The 25,217-nt window shown below is 46.8% G+C and overlaps 1 protein-coding gene across 1 annotated transcript in view; it reads right to left on the reverse strand.

Annotated features, from left to right (window-relative positions):
• ZNF341 (zinc finger protein 341) overlaps positions 1-25,217 on the reverse strand; it is a 47,090-nt gene that overhangs the window by 14,926 nt on the left and 6,947 nt on the right. The window contains 11 exon segments of the mRNA XM_044297971.1: positions 1,697-1,808; positions 2,230-2,362; positions 5,332-5,428; positions 6,793-7,001; positions 10,577-10,767; positions 10,854-11,050; positions 13,868-13,952; positions 14,093-14,288; positions 21,335-21,571; positions 22,629-22,778; positions 25,166-25,216. Coding sequence (XP_044153906.1) covers positions 1,697-1,808; positions 2,230-2,362; positions 5,332-5,428; positions 6,793-7,001; positions 10,577-10,767; positions 10,854-11,050; positions 13,868-13,952; positions 14,093-14,288; positions 21,335-21,571; positions 22,629-22,778; positions 25,166-25,216 — 1,658 coding nt within the window.

The following is a 25,217-nucleotide window of genomic DNA, read 5'->3' on the forward strand; positions in this document are numbered from 1 at the left end:
CCTGAATCATAGTGCGAATGACGTCCGCCGAAAAACCTTCCCCCTCAGGATGACAGTTTTAATAGCCACGCCGTCAACCAAGACCCTAAATGCCGATGCAAGACCGGACCCTGAAAGAAGGTCGTCTCTGAGTGGCAGTGACCAAGGGAGGGAGAACTCCCGCCATGGAGATGTCAGGGCGTCCATGTCGTATGCTTCCGGAACTCCTGCTCGGGAGAGAAGGTGGGGAGCTTTCGTGTAGATACCGTTAGCACACTCAGACCAATGGAAGGAGTCCCCATAGAAGGAGGGATGTGGAAGGCGCCACAGCCCACCAGTCGGGACCGGAGCGTGTCTGGAAAAAAAGGCCACCAAAAGAATACCCCGTGCAAATGCAGATGAGGGAAGGTAGCAACATAGGAACTACCAAGGCATGCGGGGTGTCTTTGAACCATGATCCAGAGGAGGAAAAGGACAGGGGAAGAATAGGCTAGGTCCAAGCCCATTTCCCGTCTGAGACTGGCGCTATACAGAAGTAGCCAAGGATTAAGTGGCTGCGCAAAAAAACTCTTACCTGAAGAGGAAGCCAGGCAAGGGGAGTCACACTGTATTGCTAGCCCCATCCCCAGCAGAGGAGGGGGGCCACCCGCAAAGGCCACCGAACACAGTGCTGGAAGAGTCCATCACCTGACGAAAGAGCTGAACAGACAGAACCCAAGTATGTAGTGGTAACGCAATATCGCTCCCACAGTAGTAGCCAGCGCTTGCCCCGTCAGCGCAAAACTGAGGGGGAGGCCTGAGACTATCCATAGAAGCCACGTACCATACTGCTCCAGTTTAAGTAGAGCAACCTTAAAAAAACTCTACCTGGAATGGCGCTGAACAGGAGCAACTGCCAAGCTAGCGCCAGGGTAGGGCCCCTACCTGAGGGGATGTTCCGCTGCAGCGACCACGAACTCGAGCATTAGCGAAAGGCTGCACCTGTGGAGGAGAACGCGCTGCAGCTGCTACCAGAGTGCCAGCATAACCACTTTCCCAGAGAAGGAGGAGTGGTGGATAGAGAATACAGTCAGTGAAGCACTTGACTCGCTGGGACGCACTCACCATATATGTGCAATGCTGTACGCACTACTACTGATGCGGACAATATCATGACTGACTGGAACAATGGAGGCCCATGGAGGTAGGAGTCTCCAGGACACAAGTGATGCTAGTAAACCCCCTGAGAAGACAGAGGAGTTATAATCATTCCCAAAAACAGCACCAAAAGAACACAATGAGGAATAGCCACCCTATCCACTGGCGGCACTCATAAGTGCGGGTGACTGGCACTGGTGAAACTCGACCCCGGGAGAACAGGGAGGCGAGGCGTCCACTGTTTTCCCATCTGAAATAGAAGGAAAAAAATTAACTAAAATAAAAAATCTTCAGGAGGTCTTGCCTCCTATTGACACTAGAAAAAAACTGAAGCTTTCTCTCCAGGCTGGAGGGGGTATAGCTGCCAGGGGAGGAGCTAACAGCTTTTACTAGTGTCAATGCCTCCTAGAGGACATAGCTATACCCACGGTTCCTGTGTCCCCCAATGAATATGGGCGAGAAATGCAATCGTAAAAAATACCCCCCCCCCCCCCTGAAAGGTGTCCATAGTATATAAATGTCTCAGGGTTCACAAGATAGGGATCCAAAATATTTTGTAGTATTGTCGGAAAATACTCACGCAAAGGGGCACTTGTACTGTTTGTAGGGCTCATGAATCAGCATGTGTCTCTTCAGCTTGTCCTTGCGATTGAATGCAGACTCACACAGTGAACACCGGAAAGGCTTTTCACCTGAAAAAATAAGGGAGACTCTGTACAGCCCTAACTATCCTGTGTCCCGCTGCGTTTTCTGCTATTAAAGGGGGTTTCCAACTTTATTATCCAGAGGATAGGTCATCAGTTCTGATCAGTGGTGGTCTCGATACTCAGGCTGTGAGCGATGCGTCCATCTCGCAGCTTACCCTAAGCCAGTAACATCACTGTGATTGGTCACGTGGCATAGGCATGGCTCAGTCCCATTCAAGGGAATGGGGTTGAGCTGCAATACCATGCACAGCCGCTATACAATGTACAAAGCTATGCTTGGTAAGCTGTAAGGAGCTGATCCCAGGTGCCGGACCCCTGTCGATCAGATACTGATGACGTATCCCAAGGATAGGTCATTAGTATAAAAAAGTTGGAAAACCCATTAGATAATAACATATGATTGTACCTGAATGGATGTGACTGTGAAGCTTCAAGTAGTGTTCCCTTCTAAATAATTTCTTACAGATCTGACACTTGTAACGACCACCTCCTCCATGTGTAGGTAGGTGTCTCCTTAGATATCGTTCACATGGAAACACCTAAAAACAGAAAAGTGAAAGTGCTGATTTCTGGTAAAGTTGGAAATCTACATTTAGTGGCTAGGTTAAAATAGGCACCTACTTAAAGGCTATGGACACCTTCAGAGGTAATTTGTTATTTTTGCATTGGAATTATTATGGGCTAAAAAACATTTTTCCCAATTAAACTTCATTAAACATTTTTCACCGTGTGTGCTCTACAACACATACAATGCACTCTGGTTGCTCTGTCTCCTTCACAATGAAACCATCAGAGGAGCTGTCTGACGTCTCGGCTGAGATTATCTGTTAGTCTACTTTCACACTGGCGTTTTGGCTTTCCGTTTCTGAGATCCGTAATGGGCTCTCACAAGCGGTCCAAAACAGATCAGTTTTGCCCTAATGCACTCTGAATGGAAAAGGATCCGCTCAGAATGTATCAGTTTGCCTCCGTTCCATCTCCATTCCGCTCTGGAGGTGGACACAAAAACGCTGCTTGCAGAAACTTGATGAAACTGAGCCAAACGGATCCGTCCTGGCACACAATGTAAGTCAATGGGGACGGGTCAGTTTTCTCTGACACAATCTGGCACAATAGAAAATGGATCCGTCTCCCATTGACTTTCAATGGAGTTCATGACGGATCCGTCTTGGCTATGTTACAGATAATACAAACGGATCTGTTCATGACGGATGCATACGATTGTATTATTGTAACAGATCCATTTTTGCAGATCCATGACGGATCCACCCAAAACGCGAGTGTGAAAGTAGCCTTAGGTGACCACTACGCTTCAGCTGGCTGTTACAGTACAACTCATTTCCCAGCACAGGCACTGAGTTCAGTATCTTTTTAACAACTGCCGCCCCCAACAATTCACAAGGCCAATAGTTTTGCTTTTGTTTCCACCATCACCCCACGTTCACAGCCTATCGGATCACGTGGTTTACCCAATAACGGGGTATTCTCATCTCAAACAATTATGGCATATCCACAGCATATGCCGTAAATGTCTAATAAATGCAGGTCCTGCAGGTTTCTCCAGAAAAGTGTTCCACGGACAGTGTCCTGTCGGCTGCCACATCCAACCTACAAGAGATGGCTAGATTTATGGAAACAGGCAAGAACCGTTTCCATACCATACAAATGAATGGGGGTTATGGAGACAGGGTAGCACAGGTGGCTCTAGACTTGGTCACCCCTTGCAGCCTGAAGGCAGGGACCAACAGGACATTCTATAGATAGGTGCAAGTCCCAGAGATATCCCATAATAATACCAATTTAAAGCTCGGTTTACAAAGGACGAGGAGCAGCGGATTATCTGGAAGGAAGTGTTCCTTGCCCATAGTCGTTAAGTGAAGGTGAAGCCCTACATTTACATGCAGCAATCACCTCCACGGTATGAGAGTGAGCGATAGCTACTGCGATCACTCGTCCTCATACAGCTGCATTGTTTCTGGACAGCAGATCGCTGTTTAGATGGCACGATTTGCTACCCAGAAACATTCATTTACTTGCCTGCTGGAACGCCAGTTTCACCCGATGAGCGAACTTGTTTTATCAGCTTCACCTTTATACAGCAGATTAGCTGGAACAAGCGTTCGTAGGAATGTTCCATCCCCGATAATATGTCCAACATTTGGGCTGTGTGAACCCAGAATAAGTCTTCTATGAAGCCCTTGGGCATGATGAATACTGTTATCTTTACCTTTCCTAAGACTAGTGAATACCAAAAGTGATGTAAACCTGTCACTAGCTGTATGCATTAAAATACTTATTTCCTAGTCCAAGCATCTCGACAGCTGTCAGAATGGCCTGTGCTGTCCAGAGGGCTGATGTATAGGGGCGTGAGGAGGACGCATTCAGTTAGATATATTGTCACTGCATATTAGTGTCTATATTATGGCCGCAAGACCTGAATCTTCAGTCAAAGTGAACTTAAACGCTATGTACACCTTTTATTAGTGCATTGTACTAATTTTGAGCTAAATACATTTTTTCATTTGGTCTTTATTAAAAATATGGTGCCCTTTTTTCTGTACATTGCCGAGATGCTCTAGTAGCAGCCTCTGGATTTTCTCTGTCAGCCAGGGAGCTGACGGGATCCTCGTCTCTGCTCTCTGACATTATAAACACTCATTGTAGCTCAGTTCTTATCTTAATAATGTGGCTTAAATAAGTGTTTTTGACCTCTTAGTAGTTTAGAGATAAGGTTTATTAGATTGGCACAAACTGAAAGGAAAAGTACCAGTCACACAGTTAGAAAAACAGTTAAAGGGTTTCTGTCATCAGAAAAATGGCTATTAAGCTGGCTGACATTAGCGATGTGCTAATGTTAGCTGAACATAACTATATTAGTCCGATGTCAGTATGTGCCGCTGTTATTTAGAAAAACAAACGTTTATAATATGCAAATGAGCCTCTAGGAGCAGGGGGGGGGGCGTGCACCTGCTCCTAGAGGCTCCGTTCGCTTACCTCTTTCCACGCCCTTCTAATACTTGATTGACAGGGCTAGGCCAGCGTTGGTCTCCTGCCTGCCGGTGAAATCTCTCGCCTGGGCCGTCCCGTTCAGTATTCGGCGCAGGCGCAGTGAGGGAAGGACGTTCGCCGACAGCCGGCTTCTTCACTGCGGAAGCTCATTTGCATATTATAAAAGTTGGTTTTTCTAAATAACGGCGGCACATAGTGAGATGGCACTAAGATGGTTATGTTCAGCTGACATTAGCACATCGCCAATGTCAGCCAGGTTAATACCCATTTTTATGATGACAGAAACCCTATTGAAGCCCAATTGAAAATATGATTTTCAGCCAAAAAAGAGTAAAATACAATCATAAACAAAAATTGCCTCCGAAGGTATACATAGCCTTTAACGTCTTAGATTAATATAGGGTTCTATGATGATCTAAGTTTGGTTCCTTAGATCAGTGGATCCTGCTCTTGCGGATGTAATACAGATGCTAAAATGCATGATGCTGTATGTTCTTACCTTCTGGCAGTGTGGACAGGGGTAGCTGTGTGTGGCTGTCTGTAGATGTTGCTCCAATGCCTCTGGGGTGGAGTACTTATTCATGCACTTCAAACACCTGAAATGAATGGGAGCCACATAGTAGATAAATTATAAATGTCTGTTTATCTAGGAAACAAGTTGTGACAATCTGTACATGTTAAGCAGTGCATCCCAGCTACATCACAAAGCGCATACCGGGCGTCTATCGGCACATACTACTATTACACCGGCAGATTTTCTGCCAGATGATCACAAACGAGTGTTCCAAGTAACTGCCGCCGACTGCTCGTTCATCAGGCAATCGTGATCTTTCAGCATGCTAAAAGATCATGATTTGGCGGCGGCAACGATTGCTCCTCCCTATGCTGTGGAGGAGATCACTGCATGTAATAGCAGCGGTCTCCTCCACTAGCGAGCAGACGATTGCCGGGAAGGAACGCGTCCCTCCCGACCATTGCCTGTATAATCGCTAGGTCTAATACAGGCTTTAAAGCTCCATTTATATCTCATCAGAGCCCTACATTTGAGGTATACATAAGGAGTACTACCAGGGTATACCTCCAACATATGCCACTATGTAGACAAACAGTGCCATAGGTCAGCCACAGTGTTTTTAGATGGCCCATTGTATAGGAGAGTCCAGTCTGCTGTGCTTTACTATATGGAAAGAAGTATGCAACGCCTACAGCCTTCATGGAGGCCAAAAGGCTCTTTAGGCTTTGTTGAGAGAATGGAGGCCTATGGCTACGTTCACTATATATACCAGGAGCTCTGCTGGTGAATTAACTGTAATAAAGACCACAAGGAGGTCCGAACACTTTAATGCTCCCATACATACACACACAAGAACCACTATTCTAGTGTTTGAATCCATACGAGGGCCCGATAACACCTGGCACCTGACAAGAATCAGAATATCTTTTTAGGCTTAAAGGGGTTGTCCCATTACAATAACTTATCCCTCCAACCCCAGAATACGTGTTGGATTGGCAGTGGTCTGACACCATTCAGCTCTATGGGGCTTGTGCTCAGCTATCCCTGGCAGTCCCGTAGAGCTAAATGGAGTGGTTTATGCTACATTTAAGTGGTGTGAGCCTGGCCCCCATTCTCGTGATCGGTGGGGGCCCCAGCAGTCGGATAGGGGATTAGTTACTGTAAAGGGACAACGCCTTTAAGACTCCTAAGTTGACATGAATCTATGTCAGCACAGAAGGAAGAGAGTCAAATGTTTTTCTCATTCATAGTGAACATGTTTAGCCTCTAGGTTCTGCTCCCCCCAACATCTGTGACACTTGTACACAGCCTGTGACACACATCAGGGGAGCACCCAAATACATTAGTTGGTCGGCCGGTCCCACAGAAATTGGCAGGTTTGACCGCTGTGCATGTCCAGCATTAGTCTAGGTCTAGTGTATTACATACAATGGACTAATACTTCACTTGTACACAGCCATCTCCTTCTTGGGGGCAATGAGGGGCAGCAAACTATGGGAGTACTGGTGCACGCCCATCTCATACAGAGAAGAGAAGTCTTTGTTACAGATGTGGCATCGGTACGTCATGTCCTCCTGGTGAGTTTTGATGTGTTCCAAAAACTGGTCCAGCTTCTGCGATGTGTGAATGCAGCCCTTAACCACACATTTGTACACCTGTGAAAATGTAACAGTGACCACAATGTATATGAAATCATTCACACATAGAACAGTAGTATACCTTCAGCTGTAGTACAGGGCCCTATCAGACCTGCAAATTCTGCGTGTTCAGTAGCAGAAGGGACGGCTCCTATTACATACAGCAATCTCCTCCACAGTATGTGGACCCATAGTGAATCATTGTTAGCTGGCAGTAGAGTGCCGATTACACGGCGCGAGCTACCGCTAGCAAACCATTATTTTTAAACACTTTGAAACATAGAATGTGTCAGGCAGATAAGAACCATTTGGCCCATCTAGTTTGCCCAATATACTGAATACTATGGATAGCCCCTGGCCCTATCTTATATGAAGGATGGCCGTATGCCTATCCCATGCATGCTTAAACTCCTCCACTGTATTTGCAGCTACCACTTCTGCAGGAAGGCTATTCCATGCATCCACTACTCTCTCAGTAAAGTAATACTTCCTGATATTACTATTAAACCTTTGCCCCTCTAATTTAAAACTATGTCCTCTTGTAGCAGTTTTTCTTCTATTAAATATTCTCTCCTCTTTTACCTTGTTGATTCCCTTTATGTATTTAAAAGTTTCTATCATATCCCCTCTGTCTCGTCTTTCTTCCAAGCTATACATGTTTGGGTCCACATCCCAGCTGCATTTTTTGCAGCTTGGGTGCGGACCTATTCACTTCAACGGGGCCGCAAAAGATCTGGACAGCACTCTGTGTGCTTTTCACATCTGTACCGCTATTCCGCGGCCCCGCAAAAAAATAAAAATAAATGAAAATCGAACATGACTTGTTCTTGTTCGTATCACAGACAAGGATAGGACTGCTCTTTTGAGGGCCAGACCATGCGTTACGTAAAATGCGGAATGCACACAGCCAGTATCCGTGTTTTGCGGATCCGCAATTTGAGGACCGCAAGACATGATGCGACCGTGTGCATGAGGCCTTAAAGTGATTTTCCAGGACTTACCAACTGATGACCTATACTTAGAATATGTCGGTCTTAAATCCGACTTCCTCGACCTTCATCTATCAGCTGTTTTCACGAGATGTGGCCGTGCCTGGTTACGCTGCAGTGACCAGGCAGTGCACGGAGCGGAGTAGTTCTGGTGCCGCAGCTAGAATTGTGGGGGTGCTGGGCGTCAGACCTCCGCAGATCTGATACTGACGACCTATCTTATAGGTCATGAACAGGTAAGTTCTAGGATACCACTAATGGACAGCTAATGGAGAGAGCAGAAAGAGGGACTCTCATAACTAAAGGTCTATCTATGGACCCTCAGTGCAATTTCTTTTTTCCATTATGCAGGTTCGCTGCAATAATTATATTAATAGCTTATTGGATAACAGCATTTATGTAATCATAAGGACATAACTATTTCTAGGCGGAATACGGAACTGAGTCCTTTGTTTTACTAGAAACACGGCCATCAGCCTTTCCTTGTTACTGCATAAACAGACCGTTATGTGTGTGATACTAAGGTCTGGTGATGACATTTACACCGCCGGGCCCTGTCAATCACAGTGCAGAGAGAGCTGAGCCTCTAGGTGTAACCGCGACGCCCCCGTTGCTCCTAGAGGCTCATTTGCATATAATAAAACATACATTTTCTCAGCAATGCGGACGGATATGAGCACGGGACCAACACAGACGCCTTCAGCTGCCGAGTGCACATGTAACAGGTCAGACAGTGTCATAGGTACAAATCTGCTGACAGATGCCCTTTAACCTCTTGGGGACACATGACGTACCGGTACGTCATGATGTCCTGGTACTTAAGGTGAAAATGAGCCTGGTCCCTAAGGGGTTAAACATGTTTTCAAATCTTAAAAGTGATAGCATATATCGCTAGGATATGACATCATTTTATGATCAGTTGGGGATTCAACCTCTGGAACTGTCACATCGTATTATACACCGCTGGTATCCATGGGTTACGGCCACCGCTGCAGCGCAGGACGGGAGCTGCTGTGCATGTGTGCCTATGCACACTCCCATGGACCCAGCCATTAGAGAGGCCGGCACTGGATTACAGGATGGTTATAACCCTGGATATGAGCAGTGTATAATGTGATTGAAAAATGAATCCAGCCAGCAAAGGAGGCAATCATAATACATTAGTAAGCGCCTTGTATTAAAGGGGTTTTCCAAGATTTTTTTTTATACGGATGATCTATCCTCTGGATAGGTCATCAGTATCTGATTGGTGGGGGTCTTCTCTATGCTTTTCCTAGGCCAAGTGACGACACATTCATTTAAGGGAATGGGGCTTGGCGTGATAGTAAGCACAGCCGCTATACAATGTACGGAGCTGTGCTTGGTAAGCACGGAGAAGGCTGCGGTGCTCACAGGAGCGCCAGTGTCTTCAAAACAGCTGAACGGTGGGGGTCTCTGGTGTCTGACCCCCACCGATCAGATACTGGAGGATAGGTCACCAGTATAAAAATCTCAGAAAACCCTTTTAACTTTTTCTACATGATAAATGCCATATGCTGAAGACAACCTCTTTAAGTGAAGGTACATCCTAGCTATATCCCATCACTTTATAAGATGGGAATACCCCTTTAAAATTCAAGTGAATGGAGACGAGCTGAGGAATAAGAATGGAGCTATTTTTGGAAGAAAGTAGCCATATATTTTAGGCCACGTGCACGGGACTGTGAATCAAGGATCCGCAAAATATGGATACAGTTGGTGCGCCATCCTCAATGGGTCAGCGGATGTTAAACGAATCGCAATTGTATTTTGCAGACAGCAAAACAGATATGGTCGTATGCTTGAAGCCTAAATCTTATACAACCTCCTAAAGGGGTTGTCTCTCTTCAGAAAATGGCATTTATCATGTTGAGAAAGTTACAAGGCACTTCCTAATGTATTGTGATTGTCCATGTTGCCTCCTTTGCAACCTATCCGTGCTCCCGCGGTCCCAGCCCGGGGAGGCCCGCACCTTTTCCTATAGTGTTCAAGCACAGCCACCGCTGCTGGATTGCAAGGTGGACATAACTCCTGGGCACAAGTAGTCTATAATATGATGGAAAAATGAATCCAGCCAGCTAAAGAAGCAATATGGACTATAACAGTACATTAGTAAGTGCCTTGTGTTAACTTTCTCTACATGATAAATGCCATTTGCTAAAGTGAGACATCACCTTTAAGAAAAAGGTTAACATAATGGATTTTTCCTTTATAATTGTGACCTTAGTGCCAATCCAATGCTATAACATGGGGTATTGCAGAGGGTATGGAGAACAAACAATCACCAGTACGATTGTGCAGTCCCCATACAGTTTGCATACTGTCGGCAGTACACCCCCACACACTTGGGGAAATGTATAGCCAAAATCAATGACTTTTGAGTCCACATTAAAGATGGGATCAGAGCGTTTGCTCCTTTCTCAGCTGACAGCGGACATGTTCTACGTGGGCCGATGATTACGGATGATGTTAGGGATGTTCTTATCAATGCTCATTCACTGGATTACCAGCCCGTGTAAATGCCCCTAGAGTATATGTAGCCAAGAAATATCAGTCCAGATATAAATCGAGTTTTCCATATTTTACCTGTTCCGGTTTGTGTTGCGTCATATGAGACTTAAGCTGGAAGTAGCTACTGAACTTGCTGTTGCAGAACTGGCAGTGATAGGAGCTGTCAATCATAACCCCCTGCTTGGCATCTGACCCATCGCATGGCCCACTCTGAGACGTGTCTACCACCTGAGAAGATGCATCTTCAGGTGGGACCTGGCTGGAGACTGTAAAATACCAGGAATATAGCAGGGAATGTGCAGATATAGAAGCGTTACATGCACGTACTATATACCAGATACACGTCGTTTACCTCCATTTTCAACACTCTCTTCTTCTGGCTGCGAAGGGTTAAGTGGCACCACCTGTAACGTCATGGATCCTTGAGTGTTGGTGGTATTTTGAGCTCTCGGCCATACTTTGTGAGTCTGCATATGTTTTTTGACATTGGACTTCTGTGCGAATGCTCGTCCACATACAATGCACTGGAAAGGCTTCTCCCCAGTATGACTGCAAAAAAAAAAAATGGAGAATTTTTACCATATGCCAGTCACATTATGTAAAGTGCTCATGTGAGTGAAGAGTAATATAATTCCCTCTGCTTTCTGGCCCGGGGAGAGGACAACCAGAAGTCCGCCTGGTGCTGCTTCATCCAATAGCGGCAGAACAGGAAATGATGTCAGGAGGGAGGAGTCATCTTGGTAACTTAGTAGCTGTCATTGCCTGTGGTGTTAAAGGGGTTGTCCAGCCCGTGAACAAAAAATTGAGGATGGCCAGGCACGGTGTGTAAAAAAGACCACTCACCTGCTCTAGTCATCCTGCTTCCTGTGGTGCCTCTATGTACCCACCACTATCACAGCAGCAAGTGTCCATGTGCCGCTACACTTCCGGGACATGACCAGTTGATGCTGAGGCAGAGCCTCTGCGCTTGCGCTGTTACCCAGAGCTATGGCTCAGGAGCAAGATTGTCAGGGCCGGGCGAGATGTCCATAGCTGTCAATCAAGCGGTAGGGGGAGAGTCTTCACCAGCAGGGACAGCCCCTCACAGGTGAGCAAGAACCTGTGGAGAAACTTTTCCATCGCTGCAATCAGACAGCCATAACTTTTTCATTTTTCCATCAACATGAATGTTTTTTTTTTTGCAAGATGAGTTGCATTATTATATACCTTATTATACCTTTTGGAGGAATTAAAAAAAAAACTGTATATGCCGCCATTTCTTTTGTTTGCTTGGATATCATGCAGCATAAACAACATATTACCTTTATTCCCTGGGTTTGTACAGTATACTTAGTATAGTTTTTTGTATACTATGCTGCACAATTATAGCACATGTCATGAAAAAATAGTTCTTATGTGACCCCTTTTCAACAGCCATAACTTTTTTCCATTAATATAGCTTTATGTCAGCTTGATTTTTGCAGGATGAGTCATATTTTTTACCAGGCTCATTTTGGGGCACATATAAATTATTAATTATCTTTTATTATTTTGGGGGGGATGGGGAATGTAAAATAAATCTGCGTTGTGTCTTGCTTTTTCCATGCAGTTTAAGGAGTAACTGAACCTTTATAATAATTTTTAATATGATGTTCCTAATGCCTTAATACAACTATTTCTACACTTTTGTATTTTTCTTATATTTTTACCTCTATAAAGGTAAAAACTCAGTTCTCTGTACACCACTGACAGCTCAGAGGTGTACGGAGTATGGAGTGTGAAATGTATGAATGGGGCCACAGCAGCGCTGTGAGTACAGGCAGGAGCGCAAACAGTGAACTGAGTTTTAAGCGCACAGTTAATGGTGCGCTTAAGGGAAGTAAAAGTACGGTAAATACAGAAAAATACAAAATTGATTAATAAAGTACATTAGAAATAGTTTTATTAGGGCATTAGGGACATCATATTAAAGGTTTAGTTACTCTTTAAATATCATGTTATTTATATACTTTATTACACAGGTTATTATGGTTGTGGTGATACCATATATGTACAGTATATTAATTTTACAGTTTTACAAATATATATTTTTTTTATAAACTCTAATTTTTAAGCCCCAATTGAGGACGTCACAATGTCCCTCACTTATTGGCTGTCAGTAATAGATCTAATAGGTTGTGTTAGGTCCCCGTGCGCTCTCCCTTTGTCTAACCACTGAGTTTCATCTAAGGTGTTAAACAACCAGAGTTCTCTCCGATCCTATCCGCCATAGCAGGATGTCAGGTGTCAGGTCCAGTGCCCGTGCCATCCATTGGATGTAACTGTACATGCAATTGGGAAAATGCACCTGCAAAACAGATGTACAGTGACGCCGATCTGCAGAAAAAAAGGGTTTAAAGGCATAGGGTCAGATTTATCATTAGCTCAAGTCATAATAATGGAATGAAAAAGTCGCAAATGTTTGCGCAATCGTTAAAACGGCGCAAAGTTTTGCGACTTTTATTGGCTCTGTGCTATGCTCGCCAGTTTTCTGAAAGTGGGCGTGTTTTCTTATGTAACTGAATCTCTAGACAGATTTACTATTGCGACAATTTAAAAAAGTTTTAAAAAATTGCGCAATTTTACTCCAGTGAGGACCATGCTTATCTTATGCGACTTTTTAATAGAAAACGCGACTGTTTCGTAAAGATGTGCGACTTTTGCAAAGCCGCTTACTTAAGGATAAACTGCTATTGTCAAACCACATTTATCACAGTATTAAAGGACCATTAATAAATCTGACTTAGGCTACTTTCACACCTGCATTCAGGTGTCCGCTCGTGAGCTCCGTTTGAAGGGGCTCACAAGCGGCCCTGAACGCAGCCGTCTGGCCCTAATGCATTCTCAGTGGAGGCGGATCCACTGAGAATGCATCCGTCTGCCAGCGCTCAGCCTCCGCTCCGCTCAGTGAGCGGACATCTGAACGCTGCAAGCAGCGTTCGGGTGTCCGCCTGGCCGAGCGGAGGCGTGTGGATCGGTTCCGACTTATAATGGAAGTCAATGGGGACGGATCCGCTTGAAGATGACACCATATGGCTCAATCTTCAAGCGGATCCGTCCCCCATTGACTTTCAATGTAAAGTCTGAACGGATCCGCTCAGGCTACTTTCACACTTAGAAAAATTTTCTAAGTTATAATGCAGACGTATCCGTTCTGAACGGAGCCACCGTCTGCATTAATATGATCGGATCCGTTCAGAACGGATCCGCTCGGACGCTAGTGTGAAAGTAGCCTTAGCCAAAAGTGACTTTGGACATATGTAAAAGTGGAGTAAAATGTAATTGTAATGATAAATGTGGCCCATAGAGTGGTTTGAGCTATTAACGCTCCCTGGAAAGATGTCTCACCTTCTAATGTGCTGCTGGAGATCAAAGTTCTTCCCAAAGGCTTTATCACAGAAGGTACACTTCAGTTTTGGAGATTTCGGCTTTCCTAAAAAATGCAAAATCGGAACAAGGGAAGTCATATTTATGTGGGACCGATTATGTGGAACTCTGTGTCAAAGATGAGAAGAACCTTTTACTGTGCTTTATACACAGGCCCGATAACGTCAGTGCTCTCACTACACTCACCATTCTGACCACTGATGTCCGTCTTTGGGCGGCGAGTCTTGTTGGGGATGGCAGCCTCCAGGTTTCCCATACTATTTCCATTGCCATCAGCACAAGGCGAACAGGTACTTGTAGTTTTTGATTTTAGCCCCTGTTTCCCTGGGCTGTATACAGGGGGAGTGTTATAAACCGTACTCTCAACACACTGGCTTGGAACCTGCAGAAAGGTCATTACCCATTAATGAACTGCTACTTACGTATGTTCAAAGAAACGCCAGCCACTTAAAGAGAACTTGTCACCATGAAAATGTAGTGCAAACAGCAGGCAGAATGTTATAGAGTAGGAGAAGCTGAGCAGATTAATATACAGTTTTGTATGAAAAGATTCAGAAAAACTTGTAATTTATTCATCTAAATCTCTGCTCATTTTGGGCTTAGGAGTCCAGAGGGCGGTCCTATCAGTGACTGACAGTTCTCTCTGTATGCACAGTCATACAGTAAAGGCTGTCAATCAGTAAATTATACAATCTACAGGACTTCTAATCCCAGCAGACACTAAACTGAATAAATCACAAGCTATACTGACTCTTTTGCTACACACCTACATATCACTCTGCTCAGCTCCTCCTGCTTTGCGACTGGCTGCCCAAAGATTGTACTGCATTTCCAAGGTGAAAGGATCCCTTTAAAAAAGCTGAGTCTCAGTTTTGATAAGGTATCTGTTAAACATATATTCCTTGTATTAAAGAAATAAAATGAACCTAAACATGGAAGATTAGGTGTGCAGAAAAACAAGATTTTTATGGACGCACCTGTAAAATCTATTTCTCGCTGAAATCATTGGGGGACACAGGACCATGGGTATAGCTGCTGCTGCCACTAGGAGGCGACACTAGGCTAAAAAGTGTTAGCTCCTCCCGCCGGCTATACCCCCTCCAGCCTGGAGAGAGCATACCAGTTTGTGCACAGGCAGTAGGAGGAGAAGAAATCAGAAATGAAATATCAGTACAACAATCAGTAGGTCCGAACCCATAACTGAGGACCCCAGCAGTCAAACAACTGCCGTCACCAAAATTAGAGAACAAACAAAGGGTGGGAGCTGTGTCCCCCAATGAACTCAGCAAGAAAGAGATTTTACAGGCGAGTCCACAAAAATCTAGTTTTCTCGCTCATATCATTGGGGGAAATAGGACCGTGGGACGTTCCAACACAGTACCATGGGGAGGGAACAAAAGACCAGAACCAATCTAAGGCTGGCCATGAGATCCTGCACGGAATGTGGGGAAAGGATGCACAGGAACCCTGAATAGGACTGGAAGAGCATGAACCAGGTGGGACAGTCAGAAAGCGTATAACACGCAGCAACAGGCTGGGCAGAAGAGGAAAAACTCAGTCAAATGAAGCCAAAGGGCTGGAGATACATCAGAAGATGTGGATAGCATCAACGAATATCCACAAGAAGGACAAGCAGTTTTGATGACTGAAAAAGCCCGGAAGGTACCTCAAAAACCGCCCTGGGTAACCAGATTGGACAACCAGGACGTTGTGCATGAACTCAGACCCACAGAAAACCGAGGGGGGGTAAATCCAATAGAAATAGATCTGTGTAATCCAGGCACGTACGAGACCTGGCCAAGCCTAGGGACAGGTAGACCTAGACAAAACCTCACCAAACGTGTAGGTACCAGGAAGGGATAATTTCAACAGATGACAACTTGGAAATCCGCCATGAAAGCATCAAGCAAATGGCAGAAGACCAGTCCTGGAACGACCACCCAGGTGGATTAAGAAACAGAGATGAGATGGGCGCAGGAGATGAAAACCCCCATGGGAAAACTTTGGTGGCAATAAGTACAGTCACACAAATTTTCGTCACTGGACAAAGGCAAGACTGACTGACGCTGGATCCAGGAAAATACCATGACTGGCGCTGGACAGACTGAGGAAGTGGAGCAAAGACAGGAGAAATGCACTGTGAAATATCTACAGACGTCGTTGGGAGTACACTCATGGAAGCAGAGTAAGAACCACCTGCGTACAGCTCTGCCAAAAAATATAAAAAAACTCCCCAAGGACAAGGTAATACGGAAGGCGAATGCCGTAGACATGTGAAGGGAACAATGCCATAGACATGTGCCACAGAAAAGAAAGGGATTATGCCAGCTGAAGAACCCCGTACTAGCACACACCAGAAGAGGGGGACCCATCCGCTACAGCCTTCTATGCTATTGTAAACACCTGACACTACTGTAAATACCTGATCCGATGATGAAAGTAACAGATATGACTCGTGCCATCAGAAAGGAATGGACCTGTCAGTCATGGCACAAAGTGCCAGCACAAAGACAACACCTGCCCGAGCCACAGCATCCACCGGTGGTGTAAAATGAGCAGATCCAGCTGAGAAGGAATATACATATGTATATATACACACGCTCACGTTCTGACACCAGGTCCCGCAAAAGACCTCGGGTTGTCACAATCATGTCCCGCTTCTCCTCGGCATCCTCGGGTCATTCCCAGGACAGGTCTAAGGCTTGCGATAAATCCTCCCCTGCCGCGCCTTCCACCGCCTTGGGGGACTTCTCTAACTCCGATTCCGGATCAGAGCAGAGCACTGCCCTGTCTGCGGCCATGCAGAATCTCATCAGGGCAGTTAGATACGCTCTCCAAGTGCAGGAAGACCCCTCCTCCTGGGCTCAGGAATCCATATCATTCCGCCGTTCCAGGCGCCCCACTTTGGTTTTCCCTAACCATGCGGATCTCAACGCACTCCTGGCCAAGGAGTGGCATCGCCCGGATAGGCATCTTCAGCCCGCCAAGGGTTTGTACGTCCTCTTTCCCTTTTCCGAGGAGTCCATTACTATTTGGTCTGTCCCTCCTCAGGTAGATCCACAAGTGGCCCGACTTGCTAAGGCCACCACCCTTCTTTTGGCCGACGCGGCGTCCTTGTCTGATGAATTGGAGAAGAATATAGACTCCTTGTCCAAGTCTGTATTCGTTGCAGCAGGTTCCGCTATCTGCCCTGCCTTTGCCGAGTCTTGGGTGGCTAAGGCCTGTAACGCCTGGGCCAAACAGCTTGTTCGGTCCTTATCCACGGATTCTGCTCAGGGGGAGCGCCATCTCCTTGCCTCTCATCTTCTCCAAGCCTCCAGGTACCTTTGTGATGCTTCCCTGGAATTGGCACGCCGCTCTGGTAGGGCGGCTGCTAACTCAGTGGCCATCCGCCGGACGGTTTGGCTTCGGGCGTGGGCTGTGGATGCCGCCTCCAAAAAGGCACTCAAATCTCTGGTAGGCTTTTCGGGAAACGTTTGGAGGAGCTTATTTCTGAGGCCACGGGTGGGAAAGGTTCCCTCTTGCCCCAAAACTGCTCCCGCCGCCGCCGCCATCCTATGCCTTCATCGCGGTCTCAGCGTTTTCGTTCCTTTCGGGACTCCTCCTCCTCCTATCAGTACAAAAAGACTGCTCGTCCTTCCTTCAAGGCCAAGCCCTCCTGGCACGACCGCCCTAAGCCTTCCAAACCCCAGACTGCAAAGCCGTTATCTGCATGACGGGTTTCCCCCGCTCGAGCTGCCCCCTCAGGTGGTGGGTCGTTTGCTCTCTTTTCTGGATCAATGGAGTGCAATCATGGACGACGCCTGGGTTCTGGAGGTAGTTTCCTCCAGGTACAAAATATAATTCTCCGCCCTTTCCACGGGTCGATTCTTTCATTCGTCGCCGCCCAGGTCCCCCGATCGGGCGGACGCTTTTTTTCAGGCCATTCATTCCCTTCCCGTGCACAGGGTGATTGTTCCTGTTCTGACCTCGGAATGTTTTCAGGGGTTTTACTCAAACCTCTCCACGGTTCCTAAGAAGGACGGTGCTCTTCGCTCCATTTTGGATCTGAAGGCACTCAATTATTTCCTCTGAGTCCGGTGATTACTTCTCTCGAGGTGGGCGAGTTTCTGTAGTCCATCGACATCCGAGACGCCTATCTGCATGTCCCCCTAGCTCAGTCTCATCAGAGGTACCTTTGCTTGGCCGTAGGTTCTCTGCATTTTCAGTTCGTGGCGTTGCCCTTCGGCCTGGCGTATGGCCCGAGGGTCTTTAACAAGGTGTTGGCTCCTCTGGTCGCACTTCTCCGTGCCAGGGGAGTTGCCGTAATACCCTATATGGACAATCTTCCGTGAAGGCTCCGTCCCGGGACAACAACCTATCCAGTCTCCACATCACACTGTCCATGCTGTCCCAGTTCAGCTGGCAGGTCAATCACACCAAGTACTCCCTGGTTCCCAGTCAGAGAATGGAATTCCTAGGCATGGTCCTCGACACTCGCCTTGGCCGAGTGTTCCTCCCTCAAGACAAGGTAGTGGCTCTCCAGTCAGGGGTGTCTCGGCTTCGCGAGCCATCTCATCTGCCCATCAGGGCGTGCATGCCTGTTCTGGGCTGAATGGTTGCCGCCTTCGAGGCAATTCCTTATGCTCAATTCCACACCCGAGCCCTTCAGGTCTCAATTCTTGCCAGGTGGAACAAGTCCCCGTCAGGCCTCGATCGCCCGATTCGTCTGTCCCCTCAGGTCCGCCGGGACTTGCACTGGTGGCTGAACCCGCTAACCATCTCCCTCGGTAGAGCCTTCCTTCTCCTCTGTTGGCAGATGATCTCCACAGATGCCAGCCTGACAGGTTGGCAATCTTTGGGTCTCCCTCGGCCCAGGGTCAGTGGTCGATGCGGTAGAGCACCCTACAGATCAATATCCTGGAACTCAGGGCCATTTACCTAGCTCTGTCCTGTTGGACTCACCTCCTCCGCAGTTATTCAGACGGACAACTCCACTGCGGTGGCTTATTTAAACCACCAGGGGGGCACGAGAAGCGCGGCGGTCCTGAAGGAAGCCTCTTGCATTCTGCGAAGGGGAGAGGGACACGTTCCCGCTCTCTCCGCGTCTACATCCCCCGAGTTGACAATTGGGCGGTCGACTTCCTCAGTCACCAGCGTCTTGACCCGGGCGAGTGGTCTCTCCATCCAGAGGTGTTGTAACAACTCTGTCGGCGCTGGGGAATCCCAGACGTGGATCTTTTTGCCTCCCGTCTGAACCACAAACTTCCGCTTTACGTTGCCAGGTCTCGGGATCCTCAGGCTCTGGCGGTAGACGCCTTGATTCTCCTGTGGTCCCAATACAGACTCCTATATATCTTCTTTCCCCTTCAGCTTCTTCCTCGGGTACTCAAACGTCTCATAATGGATCGGGTCCCGGCTATATTGGTGGCTCCGGACTGGCCCCGCAGGGCGTAGTATGCAGAGCTCGTCTTCCTGCTCGCCGACGCCCCGTGGCGGTTACCTCTGCGTCCTGACCTCCTTTCGCAAGGTCCGCTATTCCACCCGAGTTTACCTCGGCTTCATTTAACGGCGTGGCTAACAAGTCAGTCATCCAGACTATGCTTCATGCACGTAAACCACAGTCGGCCAGGATTTGCCATCGTACCTGGAAGGCTTACTTTGCCTGGTGTGAATCTAGCGAGGTTCACCCACTCCTTTTTTCCGTCCCTAGGATTCTTGCCTTTCTTCAGGCTGGCCTTGAGAAGGGTCTTCGCCTGGCCTCCCTCAAAGGTCAGGTCTCAGCCTTGTCTGTTCTTTTCCAAAGGTCCTTGGCTTCTCATTCCCATGTTAAGACTTTTCTTCAGGGGGTGGCGCATCGCGTCCCTCCCTTCCGTTCTCTGGTGGAACCCTGGGATTTGAATTTGGTCCTAGATGCCCTTCAGTCCTCTCCCTTCGAGCCCCTTGAAGGAGGTCTCCCTTTCTTATGTCTCCTTTAAAGTTGCGTTTTAAGTTGCGATCACTTCCATTCCGAGCTGGTGGCACTCTCGTGTCGGTCCCCCTTTTTGGTTTTTCACCAGACAAGTTGTCCTGTGCCCAGTTCCCTCCTTTCTTCCCTAGGTGGTTTCTTCCTTCCACATTAATGAGGAGATTGTTCTACCTTCTTTCTGTCCCAACCCCTCTAATCCCAGAGAGCGGTCTCTCCACTGTCTGGATGTGGTTCGGGCAGTTCGGCTGTATCTCCAGCTAACGGAGTGCTTCCGTCAATCTGACTCTCTCTTTGTTGTCCCTGACGGCTCACATAAGGGTTTACAAGCCTCCAAAGCTACCATCTTCTGTTGGATTAGGTTGGCCAAGGAAGCCTATGTGTCAAAGGGTTGTGAGCCCCCCCTTCCGGTTGACCACTCACTCCACTAGGGCGGTCGGGGCATCATGGGTGGTACGGCATTTAGCCTCTGCTTCCAAGGTCTGCAAGGCCGCCACCTGGGCCTCAGTTCACACCTTCTCCAGATTTTACCTTATTCATTCCTTGGCCTCTGCTGATGCCAGTTTGGGTCGCAAGGTTCTGCGAGCGGCTGCACGCTAGGTTCTTCGCATTGCTGTTTTTTCCCACCCTCGGGGACTACTTTGGGACGTTCCAATGCCATTCACGAAAAAAATGGATTTTTGTACTTTCCATAAAATCCTTTTCTCGTTAGATGCATTGGGGGACACAGATCACTCCCTTTTTGTTTTTTTCCTTCGTTCAGGTTTTCTGGATTTCCTGGGACCCTTTGATAATGGTCCTCTTTCTGGTTTAGGACATGTTGGCTTCACTGTTCGTCTGTTTTTTTGATGCTCCTACTGCTTTTGGACCAACTGGTTAGTTTAGTGTCTGAGCAGAGAGCCCATCTGGGTGGAGCCAACACTTTTCTTTTCTAGTGTCAGCCTCCTAGTGGCAGCTGGGCATATACCCCATGGTGCTGTGTCCCCCAATGCATCCAACGAGAAAAGGATTTTACGGTAAGTACAAAAATCCATTTATTTACATGCAGCAGTCTCCTCAAGAGTATGGGGAGGAGCGATCGCTAATGCCATTGCTCGTCCCCATACAAACTCATTGTTTGCCGACAGCAGATCGTCTTTACACAGAACAATCTGCTGCCAGCAAACAACGATTTTTGTGCTGCACAAATGATCGGATTACCCTATGAATGAGCGTTTCACTCGTTCATTGGGGAATTGGCGGTACATTTACACTGCCAGATAATCGCTAACGAGCATTCCTATGAACACTAGTTAGCGATTATCTTTTGGATTCCCGGCCTGTGTAAAGGGTCCTTTAGTCTGAAAGTCCTAGTAATGTCCGCTGTCGTGACTACAGCTGGAGTCAAACTAGCAAATAGGTGAGATCCTGATAGCTATTCAGCCCTGAAATCATAAGTAAAATGACTGTCGCTTTAAAATAAAAACATTCCACCCTGTAATTACCTCTATGTGGGTGTAGGGTGCCATACCCAAGCCATGGATTTCCATGCCAGTGTTTCCTGGCATACTGATGGGAGAGCTGTAGACTTGCACTACAGTACTGCAGCTGCCACTGTTTGCTTGGACAGGGACCCCCATAAGATTCTGCCCCGGTGCAGCTGGGGCTGGTGGATGTGAAGGTCGGGGAGGAAGAGAGGGCGCGTGGAGATAGGTGCCACCAGTGTGCATGCTGAGGTTACTCTAAAAAAAGACAAGTTCATTAAATATGAGGAACAATAATTTATTATTTCATATGAAAAGTAGAACAAAAAAAATAAGAAAAGAAGGCGTATTCTCAGAATACAATACAAGAGATAACAGTTTGGCTTAGAGAATACAGGCTGCCGCAAATATTACCTGTATTAGGGAACTGCTATTGTGCAATTCTCTCATGTGAAATGTAAAGTGGTTCCTTAAAGGAGTATTCTCATCTTGGACATTGGGGCATATCCCTAGAGTATGCCCCCAATGTCTAGTAGGTGTGGGTCCCACCTCTAGGACCCACACCTATCCTTAGAATGGAGCCCGTGAAGTCCTGGAGGGTGCGCCACGCATACACATCTGCCCCCCATTCATTTCTGTGGGAGTGGCGAAAATAGCCTAGTGATCCACTCGGCCAGTTGAAATGAACGGGAAGCGCACTATGAAATTGCGGCCACTGCTCCATTCACTTCTATGTGGCTTCCTTAAAAAGCCGAGGCAGCGCTCAGCTATTTTCCACAGTCCCATAGAAATGAATGGAGGGCAGGGGTGTTAAGGGCTCTGTTCTAAGTATACCACCTCTTGGACCCGCACCTATCAGGAATTGGGGGCATATCCTAGCCATATGCCCCCCAATGTCCGAGATAGAATGATGCACCATTAAAGAGGTATTCCTAACGGGACTACCTACTCAAAATAAACCTATTAAATAGGTCATCCATATTAGATCAGTGGGATTCCGACACCCAACCAGACCAAGCACAACGCCGTTCATTGGATAGAAGTTGTGCTTGGTATTGCAGCCCAATACGGGACTGAGCTGCACCTAGGCCATATAAGCGATGAACGTGACGTCACTGGTCTTCAGCAGTTGAATGGCGGGATGCAGCGAGTCAGACCCGACCATTCAGAGGATAGGACATCAATGTTCTAGTCCCCTAAAACCCCTTTAAGGCTTTTGGACATTGTATTTGATGCACAGCTTTTCACTGATTATTTTGTTATTTCATCTTGTCCATTACTATAATCTGCTTGTTCATGTCTCCCCATCTGTTACCTGCACGGGGGCTGGTGTGGGTGGCATGGGCTGATCCAGCGAGGTAAGTGCTGACATTGCAGAAAGCAGGACTTCATCATTCACCAAGACATTTCCTTGCACCAGGGTCTGGATGAGAGGTGATGGCGGAACTGTGATATAGGTGGAGATCTGTGAATAAAAATTCTGCTAAGAATAAAACCTGTGCGCACAGTCTATAATGCCTTGAGTTTGACCCCGTCTTTTGTGTAAATTATTTTATCTTTAAATTCTCATTTTCCACATATGTTCAAAAGTTCTAGTCAGCAGGATCAACCCTATGAAACCAGCTATGCTGGGTGGAACGGTTGATCCTATCTGCTGATTAAAATATTTTTGTATTTTGTTAAATGAAGTTAGTAGTGTTCCCCAGAAAAAAACGTTTATAGTGCACCAAGGGGCGTGACCAGCACTAGAATGCTGAGGAGCAGAGGTGCGCGGAATCGCTATGCCACGCCCGTGGCAGGGCTCCAAAGGAACACAGTGAAATTCCAATAGACTCCAACGCTCCGGCCGTGGAACACGGACGTGAGTGGTCCGTAGTATCCCGGCCTGGCATCCTGCTGACAGCAGGAGCGCACTGCGTCATTGGTTGCTATGACGCCGTGCGCTTCATGCCGCCGCTGCACTACAGTAATACACTCGTATAGATCATACCAGTGTATTACTGTAGTGCAGCGGCGGCATGAAGAGCACGGCGTCATAGCAACCAATAAAAAAAATTTGGCTTTGGGAAGGCTGGGAGTAAAAAAAAAAAAATAATAATAAAAAAAAAAAATCGCCCATCATGAAGGGGTTAATACAGTTGATCCTGTTCACTGGTACTCTTTAAGACAGGGATAAGCAACCATCGGCACTCCTGCTGCTGCGAATCTACAGCTCCCAGCATGCACACTTTCTTGGCTGTTATTGTAGAAGGAGGATTCTGGGAGTTGTAGTTTCAGAACAGAGCTGGAATTCCGTAGGTTGCTGATCCCTGCTTCAAGATCTCTCTGCAAGCCTTCCTCTCAGATCACACATTACTTTTTTGTGTGCATTATTCTTAATTTTCCTGGTGTCAAAGTGAGGAACCAAAAACGAACCCGTGTGGCATGGAGGGCGGAGGACTGTATAGTAGACAGGGCAGCTACATTATATAGCATAAAGGATGCGTTCAACCCTCAGGAGGTGTTTCAGCCACACTTATTGCCAACAGGTGCATAAAATCAAGCACACAGCAATGCAATCTCCATAAGGCTGGGTTCACACCTGAGCGTTTTACAGCGCGTTCCTACGCGCTGTAAAACGCTCAACAAGGAGAAACCAATGATTCCCTATGGGAATGGTTCACACTTGGGCGTTTTACAGCGCGTACGATCGCGCTGTAAAACGCCCGACGCTCCAAAAAGTACATGAGCGACTTTTGGGGCGTTTGTGGCCATAGGACACTGTAGTGAATCACACAAACGCGCGTCAAACGCGCGTTTACTATTACAAAAACGCGCATAAAAATGCGCGTCAAAAACGCGCGTAAAACGCGCGTTTGCGCAACGCTCAAGTGTGAACCCAGCCTAAGTAGTACGGGCCGTACTGAAGAGCTGAGGGATGCTGCACCTTTGTAAGTTTATGACATTTCTAATCTGACAGAGGTGCCCCCAAAAAACTATTGTTAAAGGGGTATTCCCATCTGGTCATTTATGGCATATCCAGAGCATATGCCATAAATGTCCATTAGATACGGGTCCCACTCCTGCCTCAAGACCAGGACCCCCTTTCATGCCTCTCTCCGTTCACTTCTATGGCCCTTCCAAAAATGTACGCGTAACCATGCTTGGCTATATTTGGTTCGATGAGCTTGCACAAATCCCTGACCTCAATTCCATGAGCCGGACACTTCTGGACAGTTAGTAAAAATAGGTGACTTTATTCCAGTGTCCGTGAAAAAATATATATGTGCCCGTGATTTTTTTTTTTTTTTTTTTACTAAACTATTTTGCTGGTAATTATCATAATTATGTGCTGAAGTTGTGGCTATGCTAAGTGGTCGCTAATAAATGGAATAACACCATGTGCAGATTAAGGCATGGGGGTCTTAAAACCACAGCAAAATGTATCCGTTTGAATAATACAACCAGCTGCATCCGTTCAGAAAGGATCCGGTTGTATTATTTTGAAAATGAACATGTCGGACTCTGGCATAAAAACGTGTCGGGAAAAAAACCTCGGATCCGGCACCATTGACTTACATGGTTTTAGCTCAGTTTCCCATGCTGCACACAAAAACGCTGCTTGCAGTGGTTTTGTGTCCGACATGGGAACGCAAGAAACCCAGAACGGAATGCATTCAGTTTTGTCCCCACTGACAATGAATGGGGACAAAACGGAAGCGTTTTCCTGCGGTTTTGAGATCCTCTGTCAGATCTTAAAACCGGAAAGGAAACTGCAGATGTGAAAGTAGCCCAAGTACGGAGCGGGGCAACGAAAAAAATGTATTAATATGCCGGGTCTGATGCACTCATAGATTCCATATTTCTACTCACCTGTCTGTTAACTGGCGACTGCTGTACTGAGCTGACCGCCGGGGTGTACACT

Source organism: Bufo gargarizans, chromosome 6 (assembly GCF_014858855.1).
Source record: "Bufo gargarizans isolate SCDJY-AF-19 chromosome 6, ASM1485885v1, whole genome shotgun sequence".
NCBI classification, from domain to species: domain Eukaryota; kingdom Metazoa; phylum Chordata; class Amphibia; order Anura; family Bufonidae; genus Bufo; species Bufo gargarizans.